The 27,723-nt window shown below is 42.0% G+C and overlaps 1 protein-coding gene across 2 annotated transcripts in view; it reads left to right on the top strand.

Moving 5' to 3' along the window:
- Window positions 1-25,397, top strand: part of WDR7 (WD repeat domain 7) — a 586,970-nt gene extending 561,573 nt beyond the window's left edge. For both annotated transcript variants that reach the window (XM_073620215.1, XM_073620224.1), the window contains 2 exons: window positions 1,259-1,363; window positions 20,193-25,397. In XM_073620215.1, the coding sequence (XP_073476316.1) occupies window positions 1,259-1,363; window positions 20,193-20,396 (309 nt within the window). In that variant the 3' untranslated portion in view covers window positions 20,397-25,397. The remainder of the gene's footprint in view (window positions 1-1,258; window positions 1,364-20,192) is intronic.
- The last annotated feature ends 2,326 nt before the right edge of the window (window positions 25,398-27,723 follow it).

Genomic DNA, 27,723 nt, shown 5'->3' on the forward strand with positions numbered 1-27,723 from the left:
TGTATGATAACACACACTGAAACCTTTGCTTGAGTTTTCAACCCTTATCTTTTATTATTTCATAAGGTCCTACTAATATGACTCCTTTCTGTTTGAGAATAAACCCTGATCTCTTCTATGAATGGAGTCCCATTTTTTTTGTTTCTGAATATATGTGGGAATGACAGTAATATGGATCTCGAGTGATCGTTCTTGTAGTCAGAAACTGTTCTATGGATAGTTAACCTTTGTTATAATGTGTGTTTTCTCTCCAGTCAATGCCTTTTTCTGTTCCAGCATGGTCCTGTGTGCAAGGCCAGCTTTATAAAGACATGGTTTGGTGTGGAGAAACTTAAAGTAATTGTAAAGTCTCGTTTTTTTTTTTTTTAAATAACAAACATCTTCTACTTACCCGCCCTATGCAGTAGTTTTGCACAGAACAGCCTGGATCTTCCTCTTCTCGGGTCTCTGGCTGGAGCTCCTGGCCCTTCCCTCCTGTTGATTGTCCCCACAGCAAGCAGATTGCTATGGGGGCACCCGAGCCTAGCCGCAGCTCTATCTATCCATTCAGCTCCACCCCCTGTCACTCCTCATTGGCTAACTGAGTTTGATTGACAGCAGCGGGAGCCACTGGCGCCGCTGCTGTGTCTCAGCCAATCAGGAGGAAGAGTCCCGGACGGCCGATGCATTCGTGGACATCGCTAGATAGAGAGGGGCTCAGGTAAGTATTGGGGGGGGGGGGGCTGCTGCACACAGAAGGCTTAGAATGCATTAAGATAAAAAAAACCCTTCTGCCTTTACAACCACTTTAAGTGGTCCGCACAGAGCCCTGACCTCCAACTCACCAAATAGCTTTGGGTTAATTTAGAACACCAATTCCATAGTAATGCCTGCAAGCTCACATAGGTGCAATGGTCAGATGCCTACAAACTGTTGGTCATATCATGTAGATGTGAGATTGTAGTGGGGAACCATCAAACATCAAGTCGTTTAAGAGGTAGACCAGAAAAACAGGTATGTAGCAGTGATTGTAGTTTGCACTGCACTTACCTCTTCCTTCTCATACCGGTTCTCACTTTTGAAATTTCTGTGGAGTTGATGTTCAGTGACAGTCACAAACACTGTCCACCATGCCATAAAGTGCAAAACTGATAAATATCATATTAGAAAGGGTAATTGACCTCTTGCTAATAAAAAGTGATATTCAAGGCAAATGGGGGAATATGTATAATATGTAATTATGATTAATTCTTTTTTTATGTTTTTATTTATTTTGCAGCATATCCATGGTCACAAAGGACCAATTACAGCAGTTTCTTTTGCCCCTGATGGACGTTATCTTGCCACTTACTCCAACAAAGACAGCCATATCTCCTTCTGGCAGGTAATACTTTTTTTGTGAAGGAAATAGCACACAATACTTTAGCAGTTCTTGAGTAGTGTTTGCTTTTAGGGTATTTATGGCCTCCAAATACGTGTTCAACATCTCCCAAATAAGTGTTTTGTTTAGGATGAAAGATAAGTATTAGGGGCAAGTAAAGTTTTAAGGGTTGAGTAAGCTCAAGTGTCAAGGTGGAGATTAAGCCCAGGTTCACACTGCTCAGACATGAAAGTCACGTGACTTCAGATCCGACTTAGCCCTGCAACTTCCGTCCGACTTTAATCCGACCTAATGTGACTTTTTATACTCTCTGGCATTGAAGTCGTATCAAAGTCGGAAAGTAGTGCAGGAACCTTTTCTAAAGTTGAGTTGGATCAGTTAAGATGGCTCTCATATGGAAACATTTAATTTGACATGTCATGCAACTTGTGCTCTCACAAGTCGGATCCCATGTCGCTCCAGGGTGAACCGGCATAAGAGTTAAGGTTTACGCCAAACTCTAGGATGAAGCTCCCACCCCCTCTATCTGATTACTGGGCTAAAAATGTAATCTAAATCCCAATTTTCAGATACCTTAAGCCATGGTCTGGTGATCATCATGGATGTGTCCTTTTTCTGGGTGTTTACATCACTGCCTCCATGATGTGGATGGTTCTCTTTGGCTGACCAGCAGAGAGGTCTTCTTAGGATCCAGAGGAGATCAGACTTCGGACCAATGGTAGTGAAGGGGACTTGATGGCAAGGGTTACCGTACAATGTTAGATTAGCAGTCCCTGCAGGAGGAAATGGTGTCGGTGACATAACTTAGGTGATTATAACAGGCTTCACATAAGGAACACTTTTCACTGGCTAGAGAATGGGTTAGAAGAGATAGGGATGGACAAAAAAAAAAAATCAAGTTTAGGTGGATTTGGGCTTTAAGTGTTGATGATTAAGGCAGCAGTGGGTTAAGTGTTAGGGTTTGATTTAGTGTTAAAGATGACCTGTACTGTAGCTGCTGTACCAAAATAAGCCAAAGAAACAAAAGGCAAATCCCCAGTTTTTCCTGTAGGTTCCCTGCAGCTGATCTTTTCCTCATTACTGACTTACCATGGTTTATTCTGCATTTTGTTTCTTTGTGGAAGCAGCCATTTTGGTAGAGGAGCATATGTGGTTGCTTCCTCATCAGAGTTACCCCCTATAACCAGTGATCTAATGATTGGTGTAGTGATGATTTAAGAAGCAGCAGACAAGGGGAAGCAGCACAAATCCACAGAATTAATAAAACAGGGGGATCCTTTGCATTGCAGGTCCTTGGGTACAGTTTCCTCTCCAGCAAGAAGAGCAATGAGCAGCTTAGTAATGACACCACTAAATCTCACTTTGAATCTTCTAAGACTAGAAGTTTGAGGCAGCATTGCCTGAGATCAGGGGTAGGCAACCTTAGAGAGATGGAGATCTACTTGAACAACACGGAATGCAGGGATCAGGAGTGCGTTGTGCTCAGAATGCAGAGATTGGGGGGGGGGGGGGGGTGATGTGAAGGGTTGTAGAGGACACTGTTATGGAGGCAGCCCTGCCCATAGCAGTGTCCACTGCCCCCTTCACATCACACACACACGTGTCCTCTCTTTTACATTACACCCCACACACGCACAGCAGTGCCCCCCCTTCCCTCCCATTGCAGCGTTCCATTGCATCCTACCTGTGCACACATGACTGAGAAGCAGCACAGTTCTGGTTAGTTAAAAAGTGATTTTTCATATTAACATGCTGGTGATTGGTTGCTTAGGACCTAGCAACCAATCACCTGCGGGTTAACTAGAAAAGTCAACTTGGCCAGCTCCTCCACCTGCCCTGCTTCCTGTGCTGTGCTGCCTCTCGCTCTCCGCTGTTTACTGATGACAGAGGCAGAGGAGGGGAGGGAAGATGGAGGACAAAGCCTCGGCGGAGAAGGTTGTTTGCGAAGATCGGCAGGTAGCAGTAGGAGGCGGGGGTCGGCAGTGCAGACCTGTCCCCGATCTACCTACCTACGGTCGACAGCCCAGGATCGACGGGTTGCTGACCCCCCCCCCCCCCGCCTTAGATGATATTCCACTGCAGATATACAGCTATGGGGTTTAAGGCACGGGGGTTCAGAATATTGCTTAGGGTACAATTAACGTTTCTGAATGCCCCCTGCAACATAGCAAACCTTTATTTTTTAGTTCAGGTTACTTAGTTCACTTAAATGATACTTTACAAGTTAGAGAAGCTTTAGGGTTTTCAGTGCTAATCGGAAACTATACGGGTGCAGTTATACTAACTTTGATATATATAAACCTTGTCCTCACATTATCCGGGTATTTTGCATGCTGTGATGTTTCTTCACATATCGGAACACTGCGGTTACATTGTAACCAGTAAAATGTTACCTGCTTCCTTTACACCATAATAAACATATTTAGGTAATTGTGTCTAAGCCGGGGATTGTGTGTTTATTGATTAAACGCTTTCCATTCTTCTCCGGTTTCCTTGTCGTATTGTTAGAGGAATATAATGATTCGATGCACTTACACTTTGCAGCTAAGTAATTATAGCTTACAGTCATGTTTACCACCTTCCTCTGATACATAATATCATTACGGCACAGATGATGTTAATATCTGATTGATTTCCATCTGTAACAAAAAAGGCTCACATGACTTTACATGCCAGTCACTGATTTCTGCAGCAAAATAAGCTGTTTAAAGGCTAAGTTCACCTTAAAAAATAAATAAATAATAATCTGGCCGTTAAAAATGTGCATTTATTATTTTTTTACACTGCGACCTGCAAAGTGGATTGCAGAAGCAATGTGGGTCTCCTGCAGAGACCCAGTACAGCTGTCTGCCCCCATACAGGCAGACAATTACCGAAGTGCGGATAGAATCAATGGACTATGAGGGCCCTCATCTGCGCTCTTGTGGTTCATTGAGAACTGCAAGCTGTCTGCTGCGGTGACAGACAGGACTTGTAGTTCATTCGTTCACAGAACTCTGTAAATGAATGACGTAGCCCTAGCCCTGCCCAGCCGCAGTGTTTTTAAAATGTGACAGCAGTTGCAGGGAGAGGGACCCCTGCCGCTCATGTGGAGGGTGAAAGGGGTGCAGGGGAGTGCTCCAAAGTAACATGTTAAACCCTAAATATGGATGTAGCAGATTTTACTTTTTGGTGGATATCTAAAGGCTTCCATGTTATTAGTGGCTATAGGGGAATAGTGACAGGCTAACAAACAATAAAGCAGTTTCAAGCAGCTCTTGGGATAGTCTGCAAGTGTTTGCTACAGCACTTCCACTTGTCCTGTCACCTTAAGGGCTTGTGCACACTTGCAGCTCAAAGAAGCATCTCCTGTAGGCTTTTGAGCTTTTTTGAGTGCTCATTTTTTTCTGCCTGGAAACTCCCCTCCATGTTAACCAATGTGTCCATGCACACTATGGCTTTTTTCAGGAGTTTACAGGCTTATGCTCTTACAGGCAGAAACAAAAACACCAAACTCGCATTTTTGAGAGAAGCTTTTGATCTGAGAAGATGCCCAAAAACAGGTGAAAAAGCGCAAATGGGCATGAAAAAGCTCAAAGAAGCTGGAGAACACACAAAAAAAATAAGAAAAGTAAACGGAGGGGAGGGATTGTGGGGGAAAAAAAAACGCTTATGCTCAAAAAAGCTCAAAGGAGCTCAATAAAAATGTGCAAAAGAGCCCAAAAAATGTCAAACTTCTTCAAGTTGAAACAAAAGCTCAAATGACTGTAAAAGCAGCATTTTTGGAGCTGCAGCGTGCACGAGCCCTAACTCGTCAATATTGCGCAAAAAGTTTTTTCAATGCCGACTTTCCTTCTTTTTTTTTTTTTTTCTTTTTTTTTAATTCGAGGAGAGGAAACCCAACAACATATATAGGCTGAGGCTCCATGCACACTGGAGCTCATAAACGGCCGTTTTTTGGAGTTTGGGTGATTTTTTTCAACAGCCCATAAACTCCACTCTGTTATCCTATGTCTCCATGCACACATGGAAGTTTTTGGATGTTTATCAGCAGTGGAGTTTATGGGCTGTTTTCTGAACGCCATAAAATCGCGTTCAGGAGTCATTTTTCTGACCACAAAAAACACGTCAAACGCTGATAAACGCTCTAAAATGTGGCTCACCAGCATTTTTTAAAGTTTTTGATCCATTGAAAAAAAAATTAAATAAAAAAAAAAAAAAACGCTAATAAACGCTATTGCTAAAACTTTAAAAAAACGTTGAAAGACTCACTGCAAAGCTACTGGTGTTTTTATAACGTTATTTTAACGTCCAGTGTGCATGGAGCCTAAACGGGAAAGAAGCAATAGAGCACTCCTTCAGGTACAGGCATATGTCTTCTTGATAAGACATTCTGTGCTGACACTGTGATACGTGAGACCCATTGAATGATACGCCTGGAGATGCTCTGCTTACCTACATAGGCAGGGACAATGGATGAAAAGAATTGAAATCAGCAGGGGGTCTCTGTCCAAATCTGATCACATCTAAATCTGAGTGCAGCTGCTGTACCAGTGTGCTAATCCTCGGTCATCAGGCCGGTGCTGAAGATATGAACTCAGCTGCAGTGCTAATCCTCTATGTGTCAGTGACTCACATTTATTACCTGATCCTCATGTTGACTAAGGAATATCACAATAAAAAAAAAAAAAAGGCTATGGGTGAAAAAAAAAACCCACAAACTATTATATTATAGTTTGCTGATGTACCTTACATATATAAAACAATTACTGAATGACAGGGATTGCAGTGTCTGGAAGCACTAAGGATGACAATACAGTATTCAGTTTTCATTTAGATTTACCAAAACCATATAATATGAAGTCAGACCTAAACATGTTCAGATTGTATGCAATCAGGCAGGCCTTTGCACCGCATTGAAGTTAAAGGTAAATCTAAAGGAAATGAAATAAGAAAAATGTACAATGTATGGCCAGCTTTGGTCTCATGATGATGAATGAGCAAAATTTAGATTACAATTGGAAGGCTTCAGTGAAATTTCGTACATTTTTCAGAATGCATTGAAATCAACACAGAATGTGAAAATAGGTATTTTTAAGGGTGCAGTGGGCTTTAAATGGCTCCTGGGTTTAATGGCAGCACCATTTATCTATCTTGTACCTCTCCTTGAGCTGCTCAGTGGACTTAGTGTTTTATTTTATTTTTAAGAAAAAAAAAGACAGTGAGAAAATAAATTTAAATAAAAAGAGTGATGGCATGCAATTATTGGTCAAATACTGTATACAGTATACTCAAGTATAAGCCGAGGTTTTTCAGCCCATTTTTTGGGCTGAAAACGCCCCCCTCGGCTTATACTCGAGTCTCCCTGCCTCACTGTGCCCATCTGCAGCCTGATGCACCTGATCTCCAGGCGCTGTGACATGCAGTCTAGTCGGCGGCCGTGAAGTGTAACAAAGCCCCGCCTTCTCCTCGTCCATGATAGGCGGAACACTGACTCACTGCTGGGAAATTAATTAGTGTTCCGTCGCAGACGAGGAGGAGGCGGGGATTTGTTACACTGGACGGCCGCCGACTAGACTGCATGTCACAGCACCAGTGTTCTGGAGATCAGGTACGTAAGGCTGCAGATGGACACAGTGAGGCAGGGAGATGGGCATTGTTGACCCTCTTTTCCACTTACAGTAGCTGCTGCATTTCTCACCCTAGGCGTATACTCGAGTCAATACGTTTTCCCATTTTTTTTGTGGTAAAATTAGGTGCCTCGGCTTATATTCGGGTCGGCTTATACTCGAGTATATACAGTACATAAAATAAGAAAAGCACAAATACAAAGAACACTAGAGATTGCTAGAACAAAATTAATAGAGTTCTGTGATCACAGCATTCACTTTTATTTCATAACACCAGCATTGTAATGGAAATACAAACAACCGTTATTTTTGACAATCCAAGATCATCTAACTTGAAAAATCTCTTCATGTGCTACTGTCTGCCAGCTGTCTCTTTCCAAAACTTCCTGGATTACCTGCATGCTTTGCAGCTTCCCCTCTGCTGTTTACTTTACATTTCTAAGGACTACATATCCCATGGTACCTTCCTGCCTGCTGGCTGTGACTCCGCCTCCTAAAACTCCTCCTCTCAGCACCTCTGTAGTTCAGAAGGCGGGCTCTGTGAAATGTGTGACACAGCAGTGCCTCCTCACAGGCCCATTGTGGCTACATGTCACAGAATTCCTAGAAGTAACAAATTCACAAAGTACGTTTACAAACTTCAAGATGGTTCAGATTAATAGTAGGCTACAAATAATTGAAACACAATGTGGAATATAAGATTTTACATCTTTACCAAAAATGTGCTTTAAACTACCCCAATTATATCCATAACAAGCAAATTTTACCTAGTCAATTTAATTAGTAAAATTGTTTCTGTTCCTGCGAATGGTGAAATTAGTAATTTTGCGGTGAAATCAGTAGAAAAAATTGGTACCGAGAGTTATAGACACTGATACATTTTGGCACGGAACCATTGGGTTTTAACACCAGTAAGGCAAATATAGAATGCCATGGAGTCATTTAGTATTTGGATAGAAGGTTAAAAGTTAACCACTTCCCTACTGTGCCAATTCTGGCATTTCTCTCCTACATGTAAAAATCATTTTTTTTTTTGCTAGAATATTACTCAGAACGGCCAAGCATTATATATATATATATATATATATATATATATATATATATATTTTAGCAGAGACCCTAGAGAATAAAATGGCGGTCATTGCAGTTTTTTTATGTCACACGATATTTGCACAGTAATTTTTTTAACGCTTTTTTTTTTTTTTTTTTTTTAAATACACTTTAATGAATGTTAATGCAAAAAAAAGCACACTATATATTACAATTTTTGGTAAAATATAAAAGATGATGTTACGTCAAGTAAATTAATACGTAACATGTCACGCTTTAAAATTGCGCACGTTGGTAGAATGGTGCCAAACTACAGTACTTAAAAATCTCCATTGGCAACACTTTAAACATTTTTACAGGTTACCAGTTTAGAGTTACAGAGGAGGTCTAGAGCTAAAATGATTGCTCTCACTATAACGTTTGCGGCGATACCTCACATGTGCGGTGAGAACACAGTTTACATATGTGGGCGCGACTTACGTATGCGTTTGCTTCTGCATAGAAGCACGAGGGGCGCTTTAAAAATAGTTTATTTTATTATTTTATTTTTACATTGTCCATTTATTTTTATTTTTTTAACACTTTTATTCCTATTACAAGAAATGTAAACATCATTTGTAATAGGAATAAGCCATTACAGGTCCTCTTTATGGAGACATCTGGGGTCAATAAGACCCCAGATATCTCCTCTACCCTGAAAAGCATGAGATAAGAAAAAAAATAAAAATCGATCTCTACTTTCCTGGGCAAAAAAATTGCATTGTTTACCAGAAGTGACGGCTGGAAGTGACGTCATGACATCACTTCCGGCCTCCGAGGATCATAGAGATAGCCGGGGACCACCCCATCCACAGCTAGCAATATGGTAACCTGCTGTCACCGCCGGATTGGATACCAGGCTCTCTGATTGCCCGGGAGAGCCCAGAGAGGCGCCGTTGGGTAGCTGGAGGTGGGGGGATATCCCTCCCGCTGCCTGTTAAAGCAATCCAGTGGCCAATCAGCTGCTAGGATGGCTTTTACACTGTATGGAATCGACAGCTGAAAACAAATATATAGCTGCAGGCATCATCCAGACATCTTCACTTCAAAGCCAGGGCATCATATGATGTCCTAGGGTTGGGAAGTGGTTAAAGTGTAACTAAAGGCAAAACTTTTTTTTTTTTCTTTTTTTTTAGTTTTGGATAGAGTGGAGAGGCATTACAACGCTTGTCAGTTTTTATTGCTGTCTGTGTCCCCGTTAGGGAGATTTACCCTCTATTTGTCCTGTTTATCATTATCATTGAAAGAAAAAGTAACAGATGGGAAATTTTCCAATGGGGACACTAGTTCTGGTGACCTGCGGGTCCCTAAGGAATCCCCTTAACCACTTCAGCCCCGGAAGAATTTACCCCCTTCCTGACCAGAGCACTTTTTTGCGATTTGGCACTGCGTCGCTTTAACTGACAATTGCGCGGTCGTGCGACGTTGCACCCAAACAAAATCGACGTCCTTTTTTTCCCCACAAATAGAGCTTTCTTTTGGTGGTATTTGATCGCCTCTGCGGTTTTTATTTTTTTCTAAACAAAAAAAGAGTGACAATTTTGAAAAAAAAACATAATATTTTGTATTTTTTTCTATAATAAATATCCCCATTTTTTTTTAAAAAAAGCTATTTTTTTCTCAGTTTAGGCTGATATGTATTCTTCTACATATTTTTGGTAAAAAAAATCGCAATAAGCGTATATTGGTTTGCGCAAAAGTTATAGTGTCTACAAAATAGGGGATAGATTTGTAGCATTTTTATTATTTTTTTTTTTTTTTTTACTAGTAATGGCGGCGATCTGCGATTTTTATCGTGACTGCGACATTACGGCGGACACATCGAACAATTTTGACACATTTTTGGGACCATTGGCATTAATACAGCGATCAATGCTATAAAAATGCACTGATTACTGTAAAAATGTCACTGGCAATGAAGGGGTTAACACTAGGGGGGTGATCTAGGGGTCAACCGTGTTCCCTGGGAGGTGATTCTAACTGAAGGGAGAGGGGACTGACTAGAGGAAGTGACGGATCGTGGTTCCTAGTTAATAGGAACACATGATCTGTCAGTACAGAACAAGGAAGTGTGTGTTTACACACACATTCGTCCCTGTTCTGTCTCTCCTGGTCATGATCGCTTGTGGCCGGCGGTCATCGCGACTGTCGGCCACGAGCATTGGCACTCCTGCTGCGCAGCGGGTGCGCACGCACCTGCTATCCCGACTCCGCGAGCCGACGTATAGCTACACCGGCTCACGCAGGGGAGCCAACCTGCCGCAGTATAACTGTGGCGGTTGGTCGGGAAGTGGTTAATTTGCAGGGATTTCCTCTAACTTCCTGTTTGGCTATGGGACAGGAAGTGAAGGGAAATCTCCACAATGGGACTTCTGACAGCAATTACGACTCTTCCTTGCTTTATCCTAAATGGAAAAACTATTTTTGCCTATAGTTCTACTGTACTTTCAAGTTGGGGCAGACCTGGTTCTTGTCCTTGAGACCCATGGGTGTTGCCAATAGGTGTAGAAAATGTCCCGGAGAGATTCCCTTTAAAGCAGATCTAAAATCATAGGCTAAAAATGTATAAGTAGGTTGAGTTTTATGGCAGAAAAAACTCGATATGTGTCTTCTGCTATAAAACTTCTTTCCCTTCTTGCTATCAGTTTTTGTATTATTCGTATACTGACTGCAGAGCATGTGCAGTGCAGTGTACAGTCCCAGCCTCTGTAACGTGTGGGAGTTAGGTCATCAGTGGCCAACCAATGGGTGAAGATGCAATAAGACTGGGAGAAGATGGCAACAGAGGGGAAGCATGGACCTTGCATCACTTACAGGAGGGCATGCTATGAGGGAAGTCTGCCATATTGTACAAGAGGGACCACATGCAGATACAGCTCCCCTTGAATATAGCTTTGTTACCATTTGAACATAGGTCCACTTAAAGTAAAAAAAAAAAAAATACACCCACAGTTTTTGGGTGCTCCTGCCTAGGTTGCCTGGTGGATGATGCACCCTCAGAATGCTTCGGTAGCATCTACTCCAACTTTTGTTTTTATGACGAGTCACAAAACATGTAGAAAGTTAGGACTGAGCATGTTCCTCTTTCCTCTGAGTTTTCTGGATCTATATAATTATACAACCCTTTATGGCTCAGTTCCTGCAGGAATCGTGTGACACATGCTAATGTAAATTCCTCCCAGAGACTCTTCAATATAAGTTTAGGAGAAATATATTGTAATTTATCTAGTGTCCTGAGCAGCTGCAGTTCTCATTACTCAGACCTGATAAGGTCTTTAGCTGCTCTGTGTTTTACTGCTCCCAGCGCACACAACCAGACTGAGCGCTGATATCAGCTGGGAAATGGTGCTCATTACCTACTGTCTTCCTTCATACCGCTACAGATCCATATTGTGCTAGTTTTTATTGGGGGTCAGTCTAAATTAAGGTTACCAACACATGGCCATAATGATGTTTTCATAGGCTGTGTGTGTGCAAAGACCAGATTTTTTTTATTGTTTTTTGCTTTTTTATAATAATACTTTAACATCTAACTCTGGCAGATAAAAAAAAGATCCTTTGCCTTGGGGCTGTGCCTGCACTGCAGGATTTAACAGCTTGTTTTGTCTTGGGGTAGAGGAGAAACAATTTCACTTACCTGTTCCTCTGCTCCCATGAATGGGTACCAGTCCAGAACCCTCCAAGAGTAGACACCACAATGTTTGTTTTGTTCCCTGGTTCTAGTGGCTGTGGGACCCCCTTCTAGGTGCTTAGACTGGGTGTGCCTGAAGTCTGTACACCTTATTCTTGAAGGTTTTCCCGCTTCTGCTGTACTTGCTTTCTGGTTGAATAGGCGACTACTGCAGATGAAGCTCTGGTTTCCTTTTTACTTATTCAGATATTTCACCTGTGGTGAAAGAAGCCTGTTAACACCACTGGAATGTGCAATCACCGGAGCCAGTCTTCTCTAATGAGAGAATTTAATAAAAAGGAGCTGCAACGCAAGCAGCGTCTGCTGTGCTTTCACTTTAGCTAGCCCATAGTGCATTAAGAATCCTTTGTCATGTATTGTATTATTTTGTAAAATAACATCTGTATACATTTTATAAAAAAAATATGTAACGCAATAATTCAAATAAGTATACATTTTAAAGAAACAACTCAAATACAGGTGATCCAAAAGTATAGTTTTCTTAGAATGGATGAAGATATGCCCCTTACCTGCCTTCAGTGTGATGCTGTGTATTCAAACCCAGAATAAAGAAAAACAAATGCTCCTGCGCTTGAGAACTTGCCTTTGCGGCTGATTGAAAATGACTGTCTCCACTGGTCTAGCCACCACGTTGGCTGTGCTGCCACTCCCAACAGGTCAAGGAACACCCAAGTAGAACTCTAAAAAGAAAAGGAACAGAGGGCGCACCAGCCTTTGCAACTATTTATTATTTTTTATGAAGTGTATAAAACATACTCACAAAGGATAAAATCAAGCAAAATATATAAAATCCACCAGATACTCCACCCAGCATGGTCTGCTGGTCAGTGACAATTGTGGAAGGAAAAGTCCAAAAATCTGATACGTTTTTCGGGAGATGTCCGCTCTTCTTCATCCCTCGAAATGCAACAGCTTTTTTGGAGTCTTCCTTTCACAATTGTCACTATTCAAACCCAGATGGTTCCAAAAATCTATGAATGCTGAAAACTGTTTTGTACATAGGTATTTGCACTCCAGATTGTTTTGAGTTTACTATAAGAGGAGGTAACCTCTGGGTTACTGGCAGGCTTTAAAAGAGAAGTATGGCCAAAGTTTTTTGCCCTTTTTTCTGCACTCCTGTGACCCAGATTCAGACTCAGTCGAGGCTCTGGAAGGACTTTAAGTTTGGGATTCATCCAGATGCAGGAACCAGCAGATGGCAAAGCTGCTCAACACGCCACTGAGAGCCTAAGCCAGCCGCTCCCACCCCCTCCACAGTCCAGCGCTGAAGGGGCAGAGCACAGAGCAATGATTGACAGTTACTGCTCTCTGCTCAGTGACGGCTGAGTGATTAGCCGTCAGGTGATCGGTCAGTTCTTGGTCTTAGAGCCAGCGGGGGACAGCTGCCGCCTTGGAATGATGTTGCAGCCATATAGATGAGTATGTATGTTTTATTTTTTTTTAAATCCCATATTTCTCATTTAAGTCAAGCTTTAGTTTCTAAAAAAAAAAAAAAAAAAAAATACATACTGCCCAACACTTTCTAAAACGGCAAGAGCAGCTCTCCCAGAAATACTCCCCTCTATCTACCTGAAATACTCCCCCTGTCTCCAGTGCTGTCCCCTGTAGACTCGCTGCTCCGAGGTCCAGCAAAAAGGTCCTTTTTTTAGGTTGAATGGCACTCGGCATCAATCAAACCACTCCCTGTGAGTCCAGTTTATCAATGACAAGCCCCCTGGGGATGCATCGTCAACTCATTCTGGGCACAAAGCAGAATGCTGTTGGGAGGAGGTGTTTTATGAGCCAAAATTGGGTTTTAAAAATTTGCATGTAGTGTACCTTCAACAGATTTGACCAATACTGTTTCAAGCTTAGGAAGGTCCGAGGCACTGCGTTGCCTGTTTCTGAGTACTACTCTGGGTGGTTTTTCTTTTGAATTTGTCAAGACTGCAGGAACATCCTAAAAGCACTGTAAAAAGCCTGCTAAGTCTGTGCGGATAGGCCTTTCATAATTTAACACAGTTGCTGTGTTTCCTAGAAAACTAAGCAGCTAATTCAATTTCTTTACTGGAGTACTGATGTAGGATCAGATCCTTGTCTGATAAAGTCCATAGAAAGTTGGATGCAGAACTAGCAGCACCCATCAGTGGTGCAGAGCGTGTTAATGACCTCTCCATTTTCTTCTCAGGCCTGCCCTCTTGTTCGGCCTGTGTTTCCCTGTCCAGGTCCTGTTCACAGCTATTACTAATGTAAGAAAATCAGTAGCATTAGTCATCTTAAAAGGGCTATTACTCAAGATGATTTAAATTGTGAAAATGTCATTGGTGCTTGTGTGCTCCTTGCTAGAGATGCAATGATTTACACCTGGTGACACGGGAGCGATGCAGAGCGGGGACACAGCTAACTAATGACTCATGTTCCACCCTGGTCAGAATTCCGGACGGCAGCTGGCAATATCGTATCTTAAACATTCTTATGTCTTGCCATTTTTCACTCTTGACTGTACAGAATACACAGAGGACGCTGTGGGGTTAAACCCGCATCCTGAAATCTCAGAGCTGATGAAGATATTTTACAAGGACATTAAGCGGCTGACAGTGAGTGAGCGGACTTTAGTAGTATTGATTGATTGCGTGGACTTTAAAAGGGAGAATACCTGGCATTCAGCAAAATGGCCACCAGTCTCACGGTCTTCTTCAAATAAACTTATTTAAATGCCAACCTCATGACTTTTAAGCTCCTCTGCTAAAAAAAAAAAAAAAAAAAAAGAAGAAGAAAAGAAAGAAAAATAACACACAAACATTAAACATATCTTAAATCCTGCCGTCTTTTCACTGGTGACATCATAGTTCTTCCTCTTTCTCTGACAGTGGGTGGTCCTTATTACAAAGCACTCATTTAATGGCAACTGAGTATCACATTGTCCAGCAGTATTGTGAGTTCAGGCTGGTGTGAAGAAGCACCCCCATAAGGTTGTGTTTATGACAATATGGGCTCACAGAAGGTGGGTTGGATGATGATCATATCTTTCAACCCAGAAGAGCTGCGCTGGATCAGAGAGCAGTGAGTCTGGAGAGAAACGGAGTATTGCAGCCAAAACTGCTTTTTATTTTTACATCTGAGGGTTGTCTTTTTTTTGGGGGGGATGGGGGTGCGCAAGGGTTCAACCAAAACGTCTGATTGAAACATTCGCTAGCTATCTTTTTATCTATTGGGGCTTTTGTACTTCAGACTTCAGATTCACCTATCTCCAAAGCAGTTACAAACAGGTTTCACTGCTTAGTTTTTGTTTTTTTTTATATATATATAATAATTTGTCACAGATCCAGTTGCACCCAACCTAGCTTAGCATCTCAGCGACATAGCAGAATCCATTAACATGCTCTTGGAGAACCCATAAATGTAGACCTTCCTGAGGCCTTGGCATCTGAGGCATGTGCCTCAGGTCTTCTAGCTGGTGTCAGACCTTTGCCCAGCAGCCACTGTCCTCCCAAAATCTTCATGTAGATGGCACCACAACACCCTGTTAACCACCTCCGGAAGGTTTTACCCCATTCATGACCAGAGCAGTTTTTGCTATTCAGCACTGCTCTACTTTAACTGGGAGTTGCTCTTTCATGCAAAACTGTACGCAAATTACATTTATATAATTTTTACATTTATATATTTTTGTCACACAAATAAAGCTTTCTTTTGGTGGTATTTTTTTTATTATTATTATTATATAAACAAGAAAAGACAACATTTAAGAAAAACATTTCTACTTTCTGTTTTACAACATATCCAATAAAAAAAACAAATTTCTTCATAATTTTAGGCCAAAATGTATTCTGCTACATGTCTCTGATATAAAAAAAAAAACAATAAGTGTATATTAAAGGGTTTGTGTGAAAGTTATAGCGTTTACAAATGATGGTATATGTACTGGAATTTACACAGCTACGATGCTATACTTTTAATGGCGGTGATCAGTGACTTATAGTGGGACTGTGATAGTGTGATGGGAAATCTGGCGCTAACAGACCCTTTCTGGGAGATACACTAATTAACTGACACTGACATCAACGGTGACACTAATGCAGCGATCACATATAATACTGTAAACTGTATTAATGACACTGGCTGGGAAGGGGTTAACATCAAGGGACAATCAAGAGGTTAACTGTGTGCTGTGCTGCTTTTACTAACAGATCTGGCTGTTTTTTCTCCTCCCTGCTTTGCAGAAAGAAGAAACGGCCAGATCGCTGATCTGCATAGAGAGCCCTGTGTGTTTGTGTGTTTTTTATAGTCAACGCATAAGGAGTGAGATTCCTAAAAAGAGGCAAGATAGTCAGATACCGTATTTATCGGTGTATAACATGCACAGGCGTATAACACGAACTCCAATTTTGGGAGGGAAGTTTAAGGAAAATAACATTTTAAATAAAGAACTTTGAAGCAAAATTTGGGTCACAGCTCATTAATGCATCTGCAGCCATTAAATTGACCAACTATGCAGCCTGTTCAGTGCCCATCTGCAGCCTCACCTTTCCCATCATTGCAGCCTCGCCAGTGTTGGATTATCCCTGCTGTCTCTGAGGGAAGAGGAGGAGCGAGCGCCGCTGAATTACATAGAGCCGCGATCTCCTGTGTACCCTGCTCATATGATAGACAGAACAGTGGCCCAATGCAGGGCCAGAAGGCGTGGCTGTGAATGACAGGGTGGCGGGTATACAGGAGATCGCGGCTCTCTGTAATTCAGCGTTGCTCGCTGCTCTTCCCTCAGAGACAGCAGGGATCGGTGTATAACACGCACCCACTTTTCCCCCTGATTTTAAGGGGGAAAAAGTGCGTGTTATACGCCTATGAATACTGTGTTTACAATGAGAAAATCTCTTAGAATGTTTAAAGTATATATAAGGTCAAAACTTTATTTTGAGTAGAGCATAAAAATAGTTAAAGTGATGCCAAAGTCTTATTTTTTTATTTAAAAATAACAAACATGTTATACTCACCTGCTCTGTGCAATGGTTTTGCACAGAGCAGCCCCGATCCTCCTCTTCTTGGGTCTCCCGCCAGCGTTCCTGGCCCCCCCCCCCCGAGTGCTCCCACAGCAAGTAGCTTGCTATGGGGACACCCGAACCGAGCCGCAGCTTTGTGTGTCCATTTAGACATGGAGCTGCGGTTGGCCCCGCCTGTCTCTCTCATCACCGCTCACTGACTTTGACAGCAGCGGGCGCCAATGGCACCCGCTTTGTGTCTCAGTCAATGAGTAGGGAGAGTCCCGGACAGCTGAGTCTCTCGTGCAACATCGCTGGATCGAGATAGGCTCAGGTAAGTATGAGAGGGCAGCTGGACACAAAAGGTTTTTTTATCTTAATGCATAGAATGCATTAAGATAAAAAAATAACTTGCCTTTAGAACCACTTCAAAACCCCTGTGAGTTTAATTCTTTGCTGCTTGTGTTCTATTGGGGTGAATTTGTTTCACTTCTTGTCCTAGAGATGCAATAGGTAGTGAGAGCAATTCTCTCCTAAGTGAGGGAATCCCCCCCCCCCCAGTTATCAACCGTACAGATATTGATATTGGAATGTTTCACAACACTTTTTGTTCTGAGGACAGCTGCAAAATTGTGGGTTTCCCTCACTTTCTGACCCCCTCCATACTTTATAAAAAACTATCATTGTTGAATCCTCCCTTTGAAAATGCTACTTGCATGGCTGTTATATTGACCCAAAGGTGTCAGTGCTTTCTAAATTACTGACCTGAAACAGGCATGCAGATGTAGCATTCTACCTTTTTCCTTTGATTTTAGTAGCAGTGAAGGCTTAGTTGCTTAGAAAGTAAATACTGAGACCAGAACACAGCCAGGAAATAAAGTATATTCAGTTTGTTCAGCTGTAGGAGGTTTAACATAATTTGAATTGTATTCTTTGACTGGAGTCCCACTTTAAAATAAAGCTTTAGTTTTTATCATCATTCAAGGTTTGTTACAAATACATGTGTTACGTGATAGTTTGAGCTTTTGGGGTTTTTCAAGATGTGCAGAGAGAGATCACACAAACACTTGCAGATACAGTGGGGGAAATAATTATTTGATCCTCTGCAGATTTTGTAAGTTTGCCCATTTACAAAGTAATGAAGGGTCTATAATTTTTATCATAGGTGTATTTTAAATGACGGAGACAGAATATCAACCAAAAATCCAGAAAAAACACATGATACAAATATTATACATTGAATTGCAGTTCAGTGAGTAAAATAAGTATTTGATCCCCAAGCAAAACATGACTTAGTACTTGGTGGAGAAACCCTTGTTGGCAAGCACAGAGGTAAGACGTTTCCTGTAGTTGGTTACCAGGTTTGCACACATCTCAGGAGAGATTTTGGTCCACTCTTCTTTACAGATCTTTTCTAAAGCCTTAAGGTTTCTTGGGTGTCGCTTGACAACTTAGTTTCAGCTACTGCCATAAATTTTCTATAGGATTAAGGTCTGGAGACTGGCTAAGCCACTCCATGACCTTAAAGGAGAAGTCCAGCCTGAGCTTTTTAGGCTGGGCTTCTCCTACGGGTCACAGGAGTGCAATTTGTTCTGCACTCCTATGATCCTTTTTCAGCGGAGAGCGGTCTGACTGACAGTCAGCATCGCTCTGCTCAGGGAGGAGTGAGAACCGAGCCATTGGCAGTGTTCGGTGGCTCGGTTCTCAGTGCAGAGACGCCGGGGGATAGCTGCGGCATCAGTCTGATGCTCCATCCACCGAGGTAAGTATGATTAGCAAAAAAAAACATACTTCTCCTTTAATGTGCTTCTTTGTTTTTTAATGAGCCACTGCTTTGTTGACTTGGCGGTATGTTTTGGGTCATTGTCATGCTGGAAGACCCATCCATGACCCATCTTCAGTGCTCTGGCTGAGGGAAGAAGGTTCTGATCCAAGATTTTACAACACATGGCCACGTCCATTGGACCCTCAATGCAGCAAAGCTAGCCTGTGCCTTTAGCAGAGAAACAGCCCCAAAGCATAATGTTTCCACCTCTGTGCTTGACTGTAGGGATGGTGTTCTTAGGGTCATAGTTAGCATTTTTCTTCCTCCAAACACGAGTCGAGTTAATGCCAAAGAGCTCAATTTTGGTCTCATCTGACCTGACGTTCTCCCAATCCTTCTCTGAATCATTTAGATGTTCATTGGCATAACTGTACATGTGCCTTCTTAAGGAGGGAGACCTTGCGGGCGCTGTAGGATTTCAATCCATGGCAGTTCATTGCATTACCAATGGTTTGGTGACTGCTGTCCCAACTGTCTTGAGATCATTCACAATCTCTTCCTGTGTAGTTCTGGCTGATCTCTCACTTTTCTCATGATCATCCTTACCCCATGAGGTGAAATCTTGTATGGAGCTCCAGACCGAGGGCGATTAATGGTTAGTTTGTATTTCTTGCATTTGCGAGTAATAGCTCCAACAGTTGTCTCCTTCTCACCACGCTTATTTCTGATGGCCTTGAAGCCCATTCCAGCCTTGTGCAGGTCTACAATCTTGTCCCTGACGTCTTTTGACAACTCTTTGGTCCTGCCCCTGACGGTGAGGTTTGAATGGAAGAAAGAGATTCTGTCGAAAAGTTGTCTTTTATACACATAACCAGTTGTCGTTAGGAGCACCTTCTTAAATTATCAGGACTAATCTGTGTACCACATGAGAACATACTGTAGCCAGTCTGTGGGAGCCAGCATTATTGTTGGTTGGTAGGGGATTAAATACTTATTTTACTCACTGAACTGCAACTCAATTTATAACATTTGTATCGTGTTTTTTGTCTGGATTTTTGGTTGATATTCTGTCTTTATCATTTAAAATACACCTACGATAACAATTATAGACCCTTAATTTCTTTGTAAGTGGGCAAACTTACAAAATCTGTAGGGGATCAATGAATTATTTTCCCCACTGTATATAACATTTACTGTAACTAAATAATAAAGATAACAAATGTAAAAATATTGGAAAATGTAACAAGAATACTTCGCTATAGATACCTTTAGCCAAGGAGTCCCCCCCATCCTTACGGCTTGGCACAATGATCAAACCAGACGTGTGCATTATGCAGCTCTGGTGCAGGACTAGTTTATTCCAAATTTGGCTGTGGTATATACAGGACTAGTGGGCAAGAAAAAAACAATTGTAACCCTTTGGAAAGTGATATTACCTTTTTAAGTAAGAAAGCACATTCCTGAAGGGGCTTGATGGGCTTGGTCATTTGTTCAGTTCATAATGACATTCCTATAGTATGAATTTATCTAAGGTAACCAGGCTTAGAATGCATTCTTATGTATTAGTGAGCCAATAATATTAATGAAATATGGAATTTCTCCATCAACATGGTGTTTTGGTTTTAGTATCAAACATAAGGGTTTGGGGTTCACTTTCTCTTTTGTTGTCATTCTCTTATCCGTTCCTCAGTAAAATAACCTTTACATCTCCATTCTTTAGATGAACACATCCTTACTGGGAAGTATCGGAATGCTGAACTCGGCGCCTCAACTGCGGTGTATTAAAACATACCAGGTGCCACCCGTCCAGCCAGCCTCCCCTGGGTCCCTCAACGCCTTGAAGCTGGCCAGACTCATTTGGACCTCCAACCGCAACGTCATCTTAATGGCCCATGATGGGAAGGAGCACAGATTTATGGTGTAGGCTCCTTGTTCAACTCCTGCTCACCTACTGCCCCCTCCAGTATCTCTATAGCATGAACATATAGATGTCGTCATATCAGTCCCAGGGGTAAACGTTGCTGTGTTGGTGCTGCATGATTTCACCTGGTAAATGCTGCTTGTGTCAGCACTAAAGCCACAGTGAGGAAACCCTTTTCCTGTATATAATTTCATGTTCTGAGGTGAATCCCATTTCCTCGCTTTCTTAGTGATAAAGGCTTATAACTGACGTCAGTGCGGACAACAATTTTGTGTGCAGTAAACCAGAGCAACCAATCAAATTTCATAATGCCGAAGTCAGATCACGTAATTCTTACTGGCTGCTGTTGCGTTTTGCCTTATTTAAGGTAGCCATAGTGTGGGAAAATCAATATGCCATTGTGTGGGTGCACCAACTGTTAGTTTACAGGAATGCGGTGATGTCCCTAGATGTGAACTGAAAAGATACTTCTCTACCAATGTTATTACCTGCACAGAACAGCCACCTTTACTTTGGCAAAGTGAATTCCAGGCAAATTTCTAAATACGTAGTTGAAGTATAGTATAGTTTACGAGGGTTATCAGCAAAATCAGGATTCCATTATAAAAGTCCATACCTGCAACCAGGTGTGTTCCTGGGGCCACCAAGGTAAATAAAAAGAGTGGGTTTGCAGCACAGAGGTCTATATTTATTGCTCATTCAGTAACATATAATTCTGCAATGTTTTAGGATAAAGAGGACAATTCTGTCAATGACATAAAGGGGATTATTTACTAAAACCGGAGAGTGCAAATTCTGGTGCAGCTCTGCATAAAAACAATCAGCTTCCAGGTTTTATTGTCAAAGCTTGAACAAGCTGAAGTTAGAAGCACATCTACACCAGATTCTGAGTACACCAATTTTAGTAAATCTCCCTTCTAAAGTAAGAAACCAGAAATTATGTGAAACCGATACCACATAATCATTGGGTATAACAAAAATACATAGTAACATCATGAATCAAGCACAGATGTAACTGCTGATCTAGACACTGGACCAGCCAAGTGTTTTGAAGACCTCCTTTACACCACGTGCAGAGACATGCATTTTTCTGCACCTGTCTTTGTAGACAGTTGTTTTCTATGTGCCCTGTTCACACAACACATGGGGTCCTGTGCATATTTTTTTCTGTGTAGAAATATGCAACTGGTAGGCATTTGTCAGCACAAGAAAAAAACTTCACATGACAACAACATTGTGGTGTGGCCAGGACAACCATTTTTTTTCTTTGTGTCCTTGCAGAAATCTACATTAGAAAAACACACACCACATGGTATGATCAAGCCCAAAATATTCTATGCAAGTCAAATCTATACATTTTTTCCATCAGTCTTTATGGTGCGAACAAGGCCTTAATCTAAGAGGAATCTGCAACACAGAATAAATATAATATGAAGACATTAGTATGAATCAAAAAGTTGATTCCAACCTTGTGGTGACAACGTATTCAGTTCAAAGATCCAATATACCACTTTGCGTTTCAGAGCGATGATACGGTCACCACCCTGTTTTTATTTTGGGACCTGATCTACTGTCAAGCATGATCTTTTAAGTTGAATGTAAGGGGTGATTTTTCCCAATGACCACAAAAGAAGAACCTTTCTTCCAAATGACTATCACATTAATGTGCTGTAAATATAGTAAGTGTAGGGGTTCCCTGAGACTGAAAGGTTATTTCAAGGGTTCCTCCTCGTTAAAATAGTTGAGAATGGCAGGCCTAGACTTATATCGAATATGTATATTATGACACTTGACTCCGGACTCACATGACTTTCACTCAAGAGTTGCATGAAAAAAAATCTGTGACTCCTGGGTGAAAACAGACCTCATAGTCTTTACTGTTTTAGTTACCAAAGGATTTGTGATCCTGTACAGCCAACCTTGTAATATTCACACATTGAGCAGCCAGACCGGAAACACATGTAATTCTTAATTAAGCAATTCACATTCCTGAATCAGCAGCACAGCTTCCTTTGTCACCTCTCTTTGGACAGTGAATCATCCATATCACCTCTGTCCAGTGAGCAGGAGCAGTAAAGCTAAACCTGGAAGTTAGAGTAGTTCTCCTGACTAGTGTGTACCACAAGAGTGCCTAGCCAAAATAACAATCCTTTTGGCAGATGTAATAGTGAATATACACCGACCAGCCATAACACTATGATCACCCATCATAACCCGTCAAGGCATGGATACCTCTAGAATATCTGGCACCAAGCTGTCAGTAGCAGATCCTTCAAGTTGTGAGGTGGGACCTCCATGGATTCAGGGCTGGTGCAAGAATTTGACACCCTAGGTGAAACCTCATTTTGCTTCCCCCCCCATTTGAAGCGCCCATCAAATGCAGCCTACCAGCGCCCATCGATGAATGTTTGCTTGCTTCCATTCATTCAGAAGCCATGACGCAGAAACAGTCCTCTGTCGCCGCTGTGCCTCTGACACTATGTGCGAATGGAGCGGCAGCTGCCAGATGATGCTGAGACTTGCTACGAGGAGAGGAACAACAGTGGCTGGGCTGCCTAGTTTGCCTAGTGGTAACACCGGCCCTGCATGAATTGGACTTCTTTTTCCAGCACATCCCACAGATCCACAATTTAGATTGAGATCTTGGTGAATTCATTAGACCAGACCACCTTCTTCTATTGAAGTATGGTCCATTTGTGATGCTCATGTGCCTATTGTAGACACTTTTGGCTGTGGATACAGGTCAGAATGGGTACCATGACCTGTCTGTTGCTACACAGCCCCACACACAACAAACTGCAATACACTGTGTGTTTTCTGACACCCCTCTATCAGAACCACGTTTTTCAGCAAAAAGAGCTACAGAAGCTCTTTTATTGGAGGGAAATAAATAGGCCAGATTTCTCTCCCCACGATCATCAATAAGCCTTGGTCGGCCATGACCCTGTTGCCAGTTTTCCTTCCTTGGGCCACTTTTGGTTGGTCCTGATCGATGCAATTTTGACGTTGCTCTGACACAGTTGCCTAGCCATTACAATTGTCAAAGTCACTCAAATCCTAATGCTTGCCCATTTTCCCTGCTCTCAACGCATCAACTTCAGGGACAACATGCTCATTCGCTGCTTAATATTTCCCACCCACTTTCCGGTGCCATTGTAAGGAAATAATCAATGTTATTCACTTTGCCTCTCAGTGGTCATAATGTTATGTCTGATCAGTGTATATGTATTTCAACTGTGTGTTTAGCTGGTTACCTGGACTTCCACTTTAAAGGCCAACAGCATCTAAAGCTCATCATTTAGCGAAGGGCCGGGTGCTTGGAAGCTGTATATGTAGCCCTTTGACTGCCATGCTCTGATTGGATCATTCAGCTTGTAAACAAAAAAAATAAAAATCTATTCAGACCCCTTCCTGTGGATTCCTTTTTTCACACTTTAGCAGAATCCACTGGAAGGAGACTGACTACGTCCTCAGGACTAACATTAGGAAATAATGATCACAGAACGGAAGCAGGAGCAAGCAGAGGGAGAGGGATCTCAGGGAAGGAGCCCCAGAGTTACAAACACACATGACAAGCCTATGCATCTTCACAATACTGGGTTATCCATTTTGTATAGATTAAGGCCTATGTGTCACACTGGTGATTTTGTAGCAATTACAGAATCACATTTTTATTGCTAGGAAAAAAATAGCAATTTGTAGCTCAGTCACTGAATGATCAACTTTTTTCAGCGTTTGGAACTTGACTTTGGAAGCTAATCATGATATCCAGTGCTACTGCTGATGACCCATGATAACACCGGTGATTTGCAGCTAAATATTGTAGTCCGCTACAGAAGTAACCGTGTAACTGACTTCAAAGTGAAAACAAGAAGAGAGATTGTAGCTGCTAAAAAATATCTGCTACAGTGTTCTAATGTGAATCTAGTCTAATACATGCTGGCGTTGAGCCCCGGTACATGAGTTTAACGCTTGGTGCACCAACCAGTCGTAGCAGTTTTCATTGAGTTTACAGGTTGCCAGCTGCAGGACTGGACAGTGTGCCTGCATCTTCATCCTGCACCTAGATGCCAGAGTCTCGTGCGTCAGGGCTAAACACTCAGTGTGGATGAGGCCGTAGACCTTCTCAACACAGAGGAACCCTCATGATACAATAATGCAGTGTTTCTCAACTCCAGTCCTCACGGTGCCCCGACAGGTCATGTTTTCAAGCTTGCCATTATTGTGCACAGGTGATTTCATCAGTTTCACTGCCTTAGTAATTACCACATCTGAGGGAAATCCTGAAAACATGACCTGTTGGGGCTGAAGTTGAGAAACTTGAGTGGAATGGTCAGGGGAAAGAATGGTCCTTACACTTGTAGTCAATGGGAAGAGTTCCCCCTTACAGATGGCTAAAAAGATCAATGGTGTCCGTGGAACCTAAGAGGCAGAAATTGGTCAAGGAACCCCTAGCAACCTCTAGAGGAACCCTGATTGTAAAACCCTACTGTAGACCTTTCGGAGAGTCCATTCAAAGCTTAAATATTGAACCTGGCATGTGGACTGAAATGGGAGCACAACACCGTGATCTGATAAGTCTTCTTCCAACCATTGTGGAAATAACCAGTTTTGGGTGAGGTGTCCTTTTTCGTAATAACTTGCTTCAAAAAACATGTAAAGCCTATCACTGAAAATCATCTGTCTTTATTGTTACATTCCATACAAAGCTAGATACTTCACGCACATTGAAGTGATTTTTATTCTTAAATTACTGTTTACATGTAGAGCCCTTCTTGTATCATTATTGTATTTTCGGGGGACAGTCCTGCTATGAAGCTTCTGTCCTTCTGAGTGTTTTAAGTGAACCTTTTCATGTGTTTTATGTTGTGTTTCTCCTACTTTCTGTAAGTTTAAATTGCCGTGTGTAAAGTGTGGTTTCCTGCTGAGTATTCAGCACCTCTATTAATTTAACAGGATATAATGTAAAATGATAATTATAAATAAATGACAATATAAATGTAATTAGCAAATTGTTTATATAATGTGTTGACAAAATCTAGTTTCATGTAAAAGAGATGTGGATCAAATTTACCAATCCCGGGTAAATCTCTTTGGCTTGGGCAAAGCTTATACAGTCTGTGTTCTCTGTTAGAGCTGACCTCAAGGCACACATTTAAATACACAGACGATATATATACTTACAGGAAGAAATACAATGGTGTCCCCTCTCCATCCCTAGTCTGCGGAGACAGTAAGGGCCAGTTCACACCAGAACATGTTGTAGGGTTGCCACCTTTTCTTCAAGCCAAACACTTTAGTGGCCTGGGACACCTTTGGGTGCCCCAAGGACAGTAGTGGGCATAGCATGCTGCAGTAAACAGTGGATGTGGCCAAATTGCTGTTGCCGACATCATCGCCCTGCCCCCCCCAGTGAAGCCGAACCTACCCCAACCACCCCACCCCCCACCCCCCCAGACAGCCACCCGCAGCTTCCAGACAGCAACAGATTTGTGTGTGACTACCTTAGTGAGCCACAGCCCAGTTTCAATAATGTTTCCAGGTTTCAGTCCGCCTGATACCTGGACACATGATTCAAAACCCGGACTTTCCTAAAGTGTTGTGAGGAAACCCACAATCCATGTGCATTTCCTGCATCACGTTCAAAATGTACTGCAGTTGTGATCTGAAGTGGATGTCAATATGAAGTTAATGGCACCTCAAACGCAGGTCGCAACAGTACCATGCGATCTGGTTGCAGTTATTTTTCAAAAGTAGTGCACGCACTACTTTTGATACAGTACTATGTCAGTCCATTCAAAATGAATGGGATTAAATCGCACTGAATTGAACTGCATGTGAATCCCATGGGAAAGCACAGCATGTTCCTCTGCGATTCCCAGTGTAAACCGACCCTAAAAGAGCAGTGGAAGACTGAGACTGATCAGGTTATCTCTCTCCTCCTATCAGCATGTTCCTTATCAACACATTTGCATGCAGCACATCAATTTGGGTTCCAGTCCTGCTACCCCCCCTCCCTCTCAGGCTGAGCTCTGCTGTACAGGGACTGAAAGACGCTTGTACTAAGTCAAATTCATGTACTTGCATTTAAAAAACGAAATTTAATGATGTATTAATGAACATAGAACTACATTAATGTATGCATTTTATATCTGTCTGAAGTTCAGCTTTAAAAGTATTGCTTATTTTAAGTTATTGCAATTTTAAAATTGTCCCCAGAACAAGAGATAAGGGGAAATCTTCCAATGGGGACACCTCTTCTGGGAAGTTCCCCTAACTAACTGGGAGATTTAATCTAACTTCCTCCTGCGCCTCTGGGATGTGACATGAAGAGAAATTTCCCCAATTGTACACAGACTGCAAAGTAAAAATTGTCTGGGGCCATAACCGCTCCCTATTCTTCCTAAAACCAAAAATAAAAGTTTTCACTGTACATACACTTTAAGGCCCAAGGGAGCCTAATGCCCTGTACACATGACTGGTTTTCCAGTCGGAATAAACTCTGAAGGTTTTTCCGACGGAATTCCGCTCAAGCTGTCTTGCATACACACAGTCACACCAAATTCTGACCATCCAGAACGCGGTGACGTACAACACGTAGGACGGGACTAGAAAACGGAAGTTCAATAGCCAGTAGCCAATACTCGTACTTGCTTCAGAGCATGCATAGTTTTTGGTACGTCGGAACAGCATACAGACGAGCGGTTTTCCCGAACTGGTTCCGTCAGAAAAATTTTAAAAATTTTGTTCTCTTTCTAGATCAGAATTTTCGATGTAAAAAGTCCGATGGGACATACACACGATCGGAATAGACGATGAAAAGCTCCCGACTTTTCTGTCGGACATTCTGCTCGTGTGTACACGGCATAAGCCAAGAGCGTGCACTGCTGTATTCCAGAGAGAAGATACGTTTTTTCAGGGTACATTTTAGTCACAAATACTATTTCTAGATATACACTATAACCGCAAATCTTCACTTTAAGTTCAGGTTCACATTAAAGCTAAACTAACAAAATTCCTTTAAATATATTTCCTTTAGCCATCAAAATTTAAAAAAAAATAAAAATCTATTGTGTGTGCACAATATGCCTTTGTAAGCCCAGATATTATGCTATAAAAGTTGCAATGACATCATCATACATAGCCTGCCTAGAGGGTAAAACTATGTAAGGGGCCCAGCAGGTCCATGCTCTACAGGCTGCCTGCAGAAATCTACAGGAGGGGGCGGAGACCAGACCAGTCACCCTGCACAAGGAGAGAGAGCAGCAGTGAGCGGTCTTTATTACAGGAAGTTCCTGCAAAATTCCACACTGGATACACACAGCACACC

The sequence above is a fragment of the Aquarana catesbeiana genome, linkage group LG01, assembly GCF_042186555.1.
Source record: "Aquarana catesbeiana isolate 2022-GZ linkage group LG01, ASM4218655v1, whole genome shotgun sequence".
NCBI classification, from domain to species: Eukaryota; Metazoa; Chordata; class Amphibia; order Anura; family Ranidae; genus Aquarana; species Aquarana catesbeiana.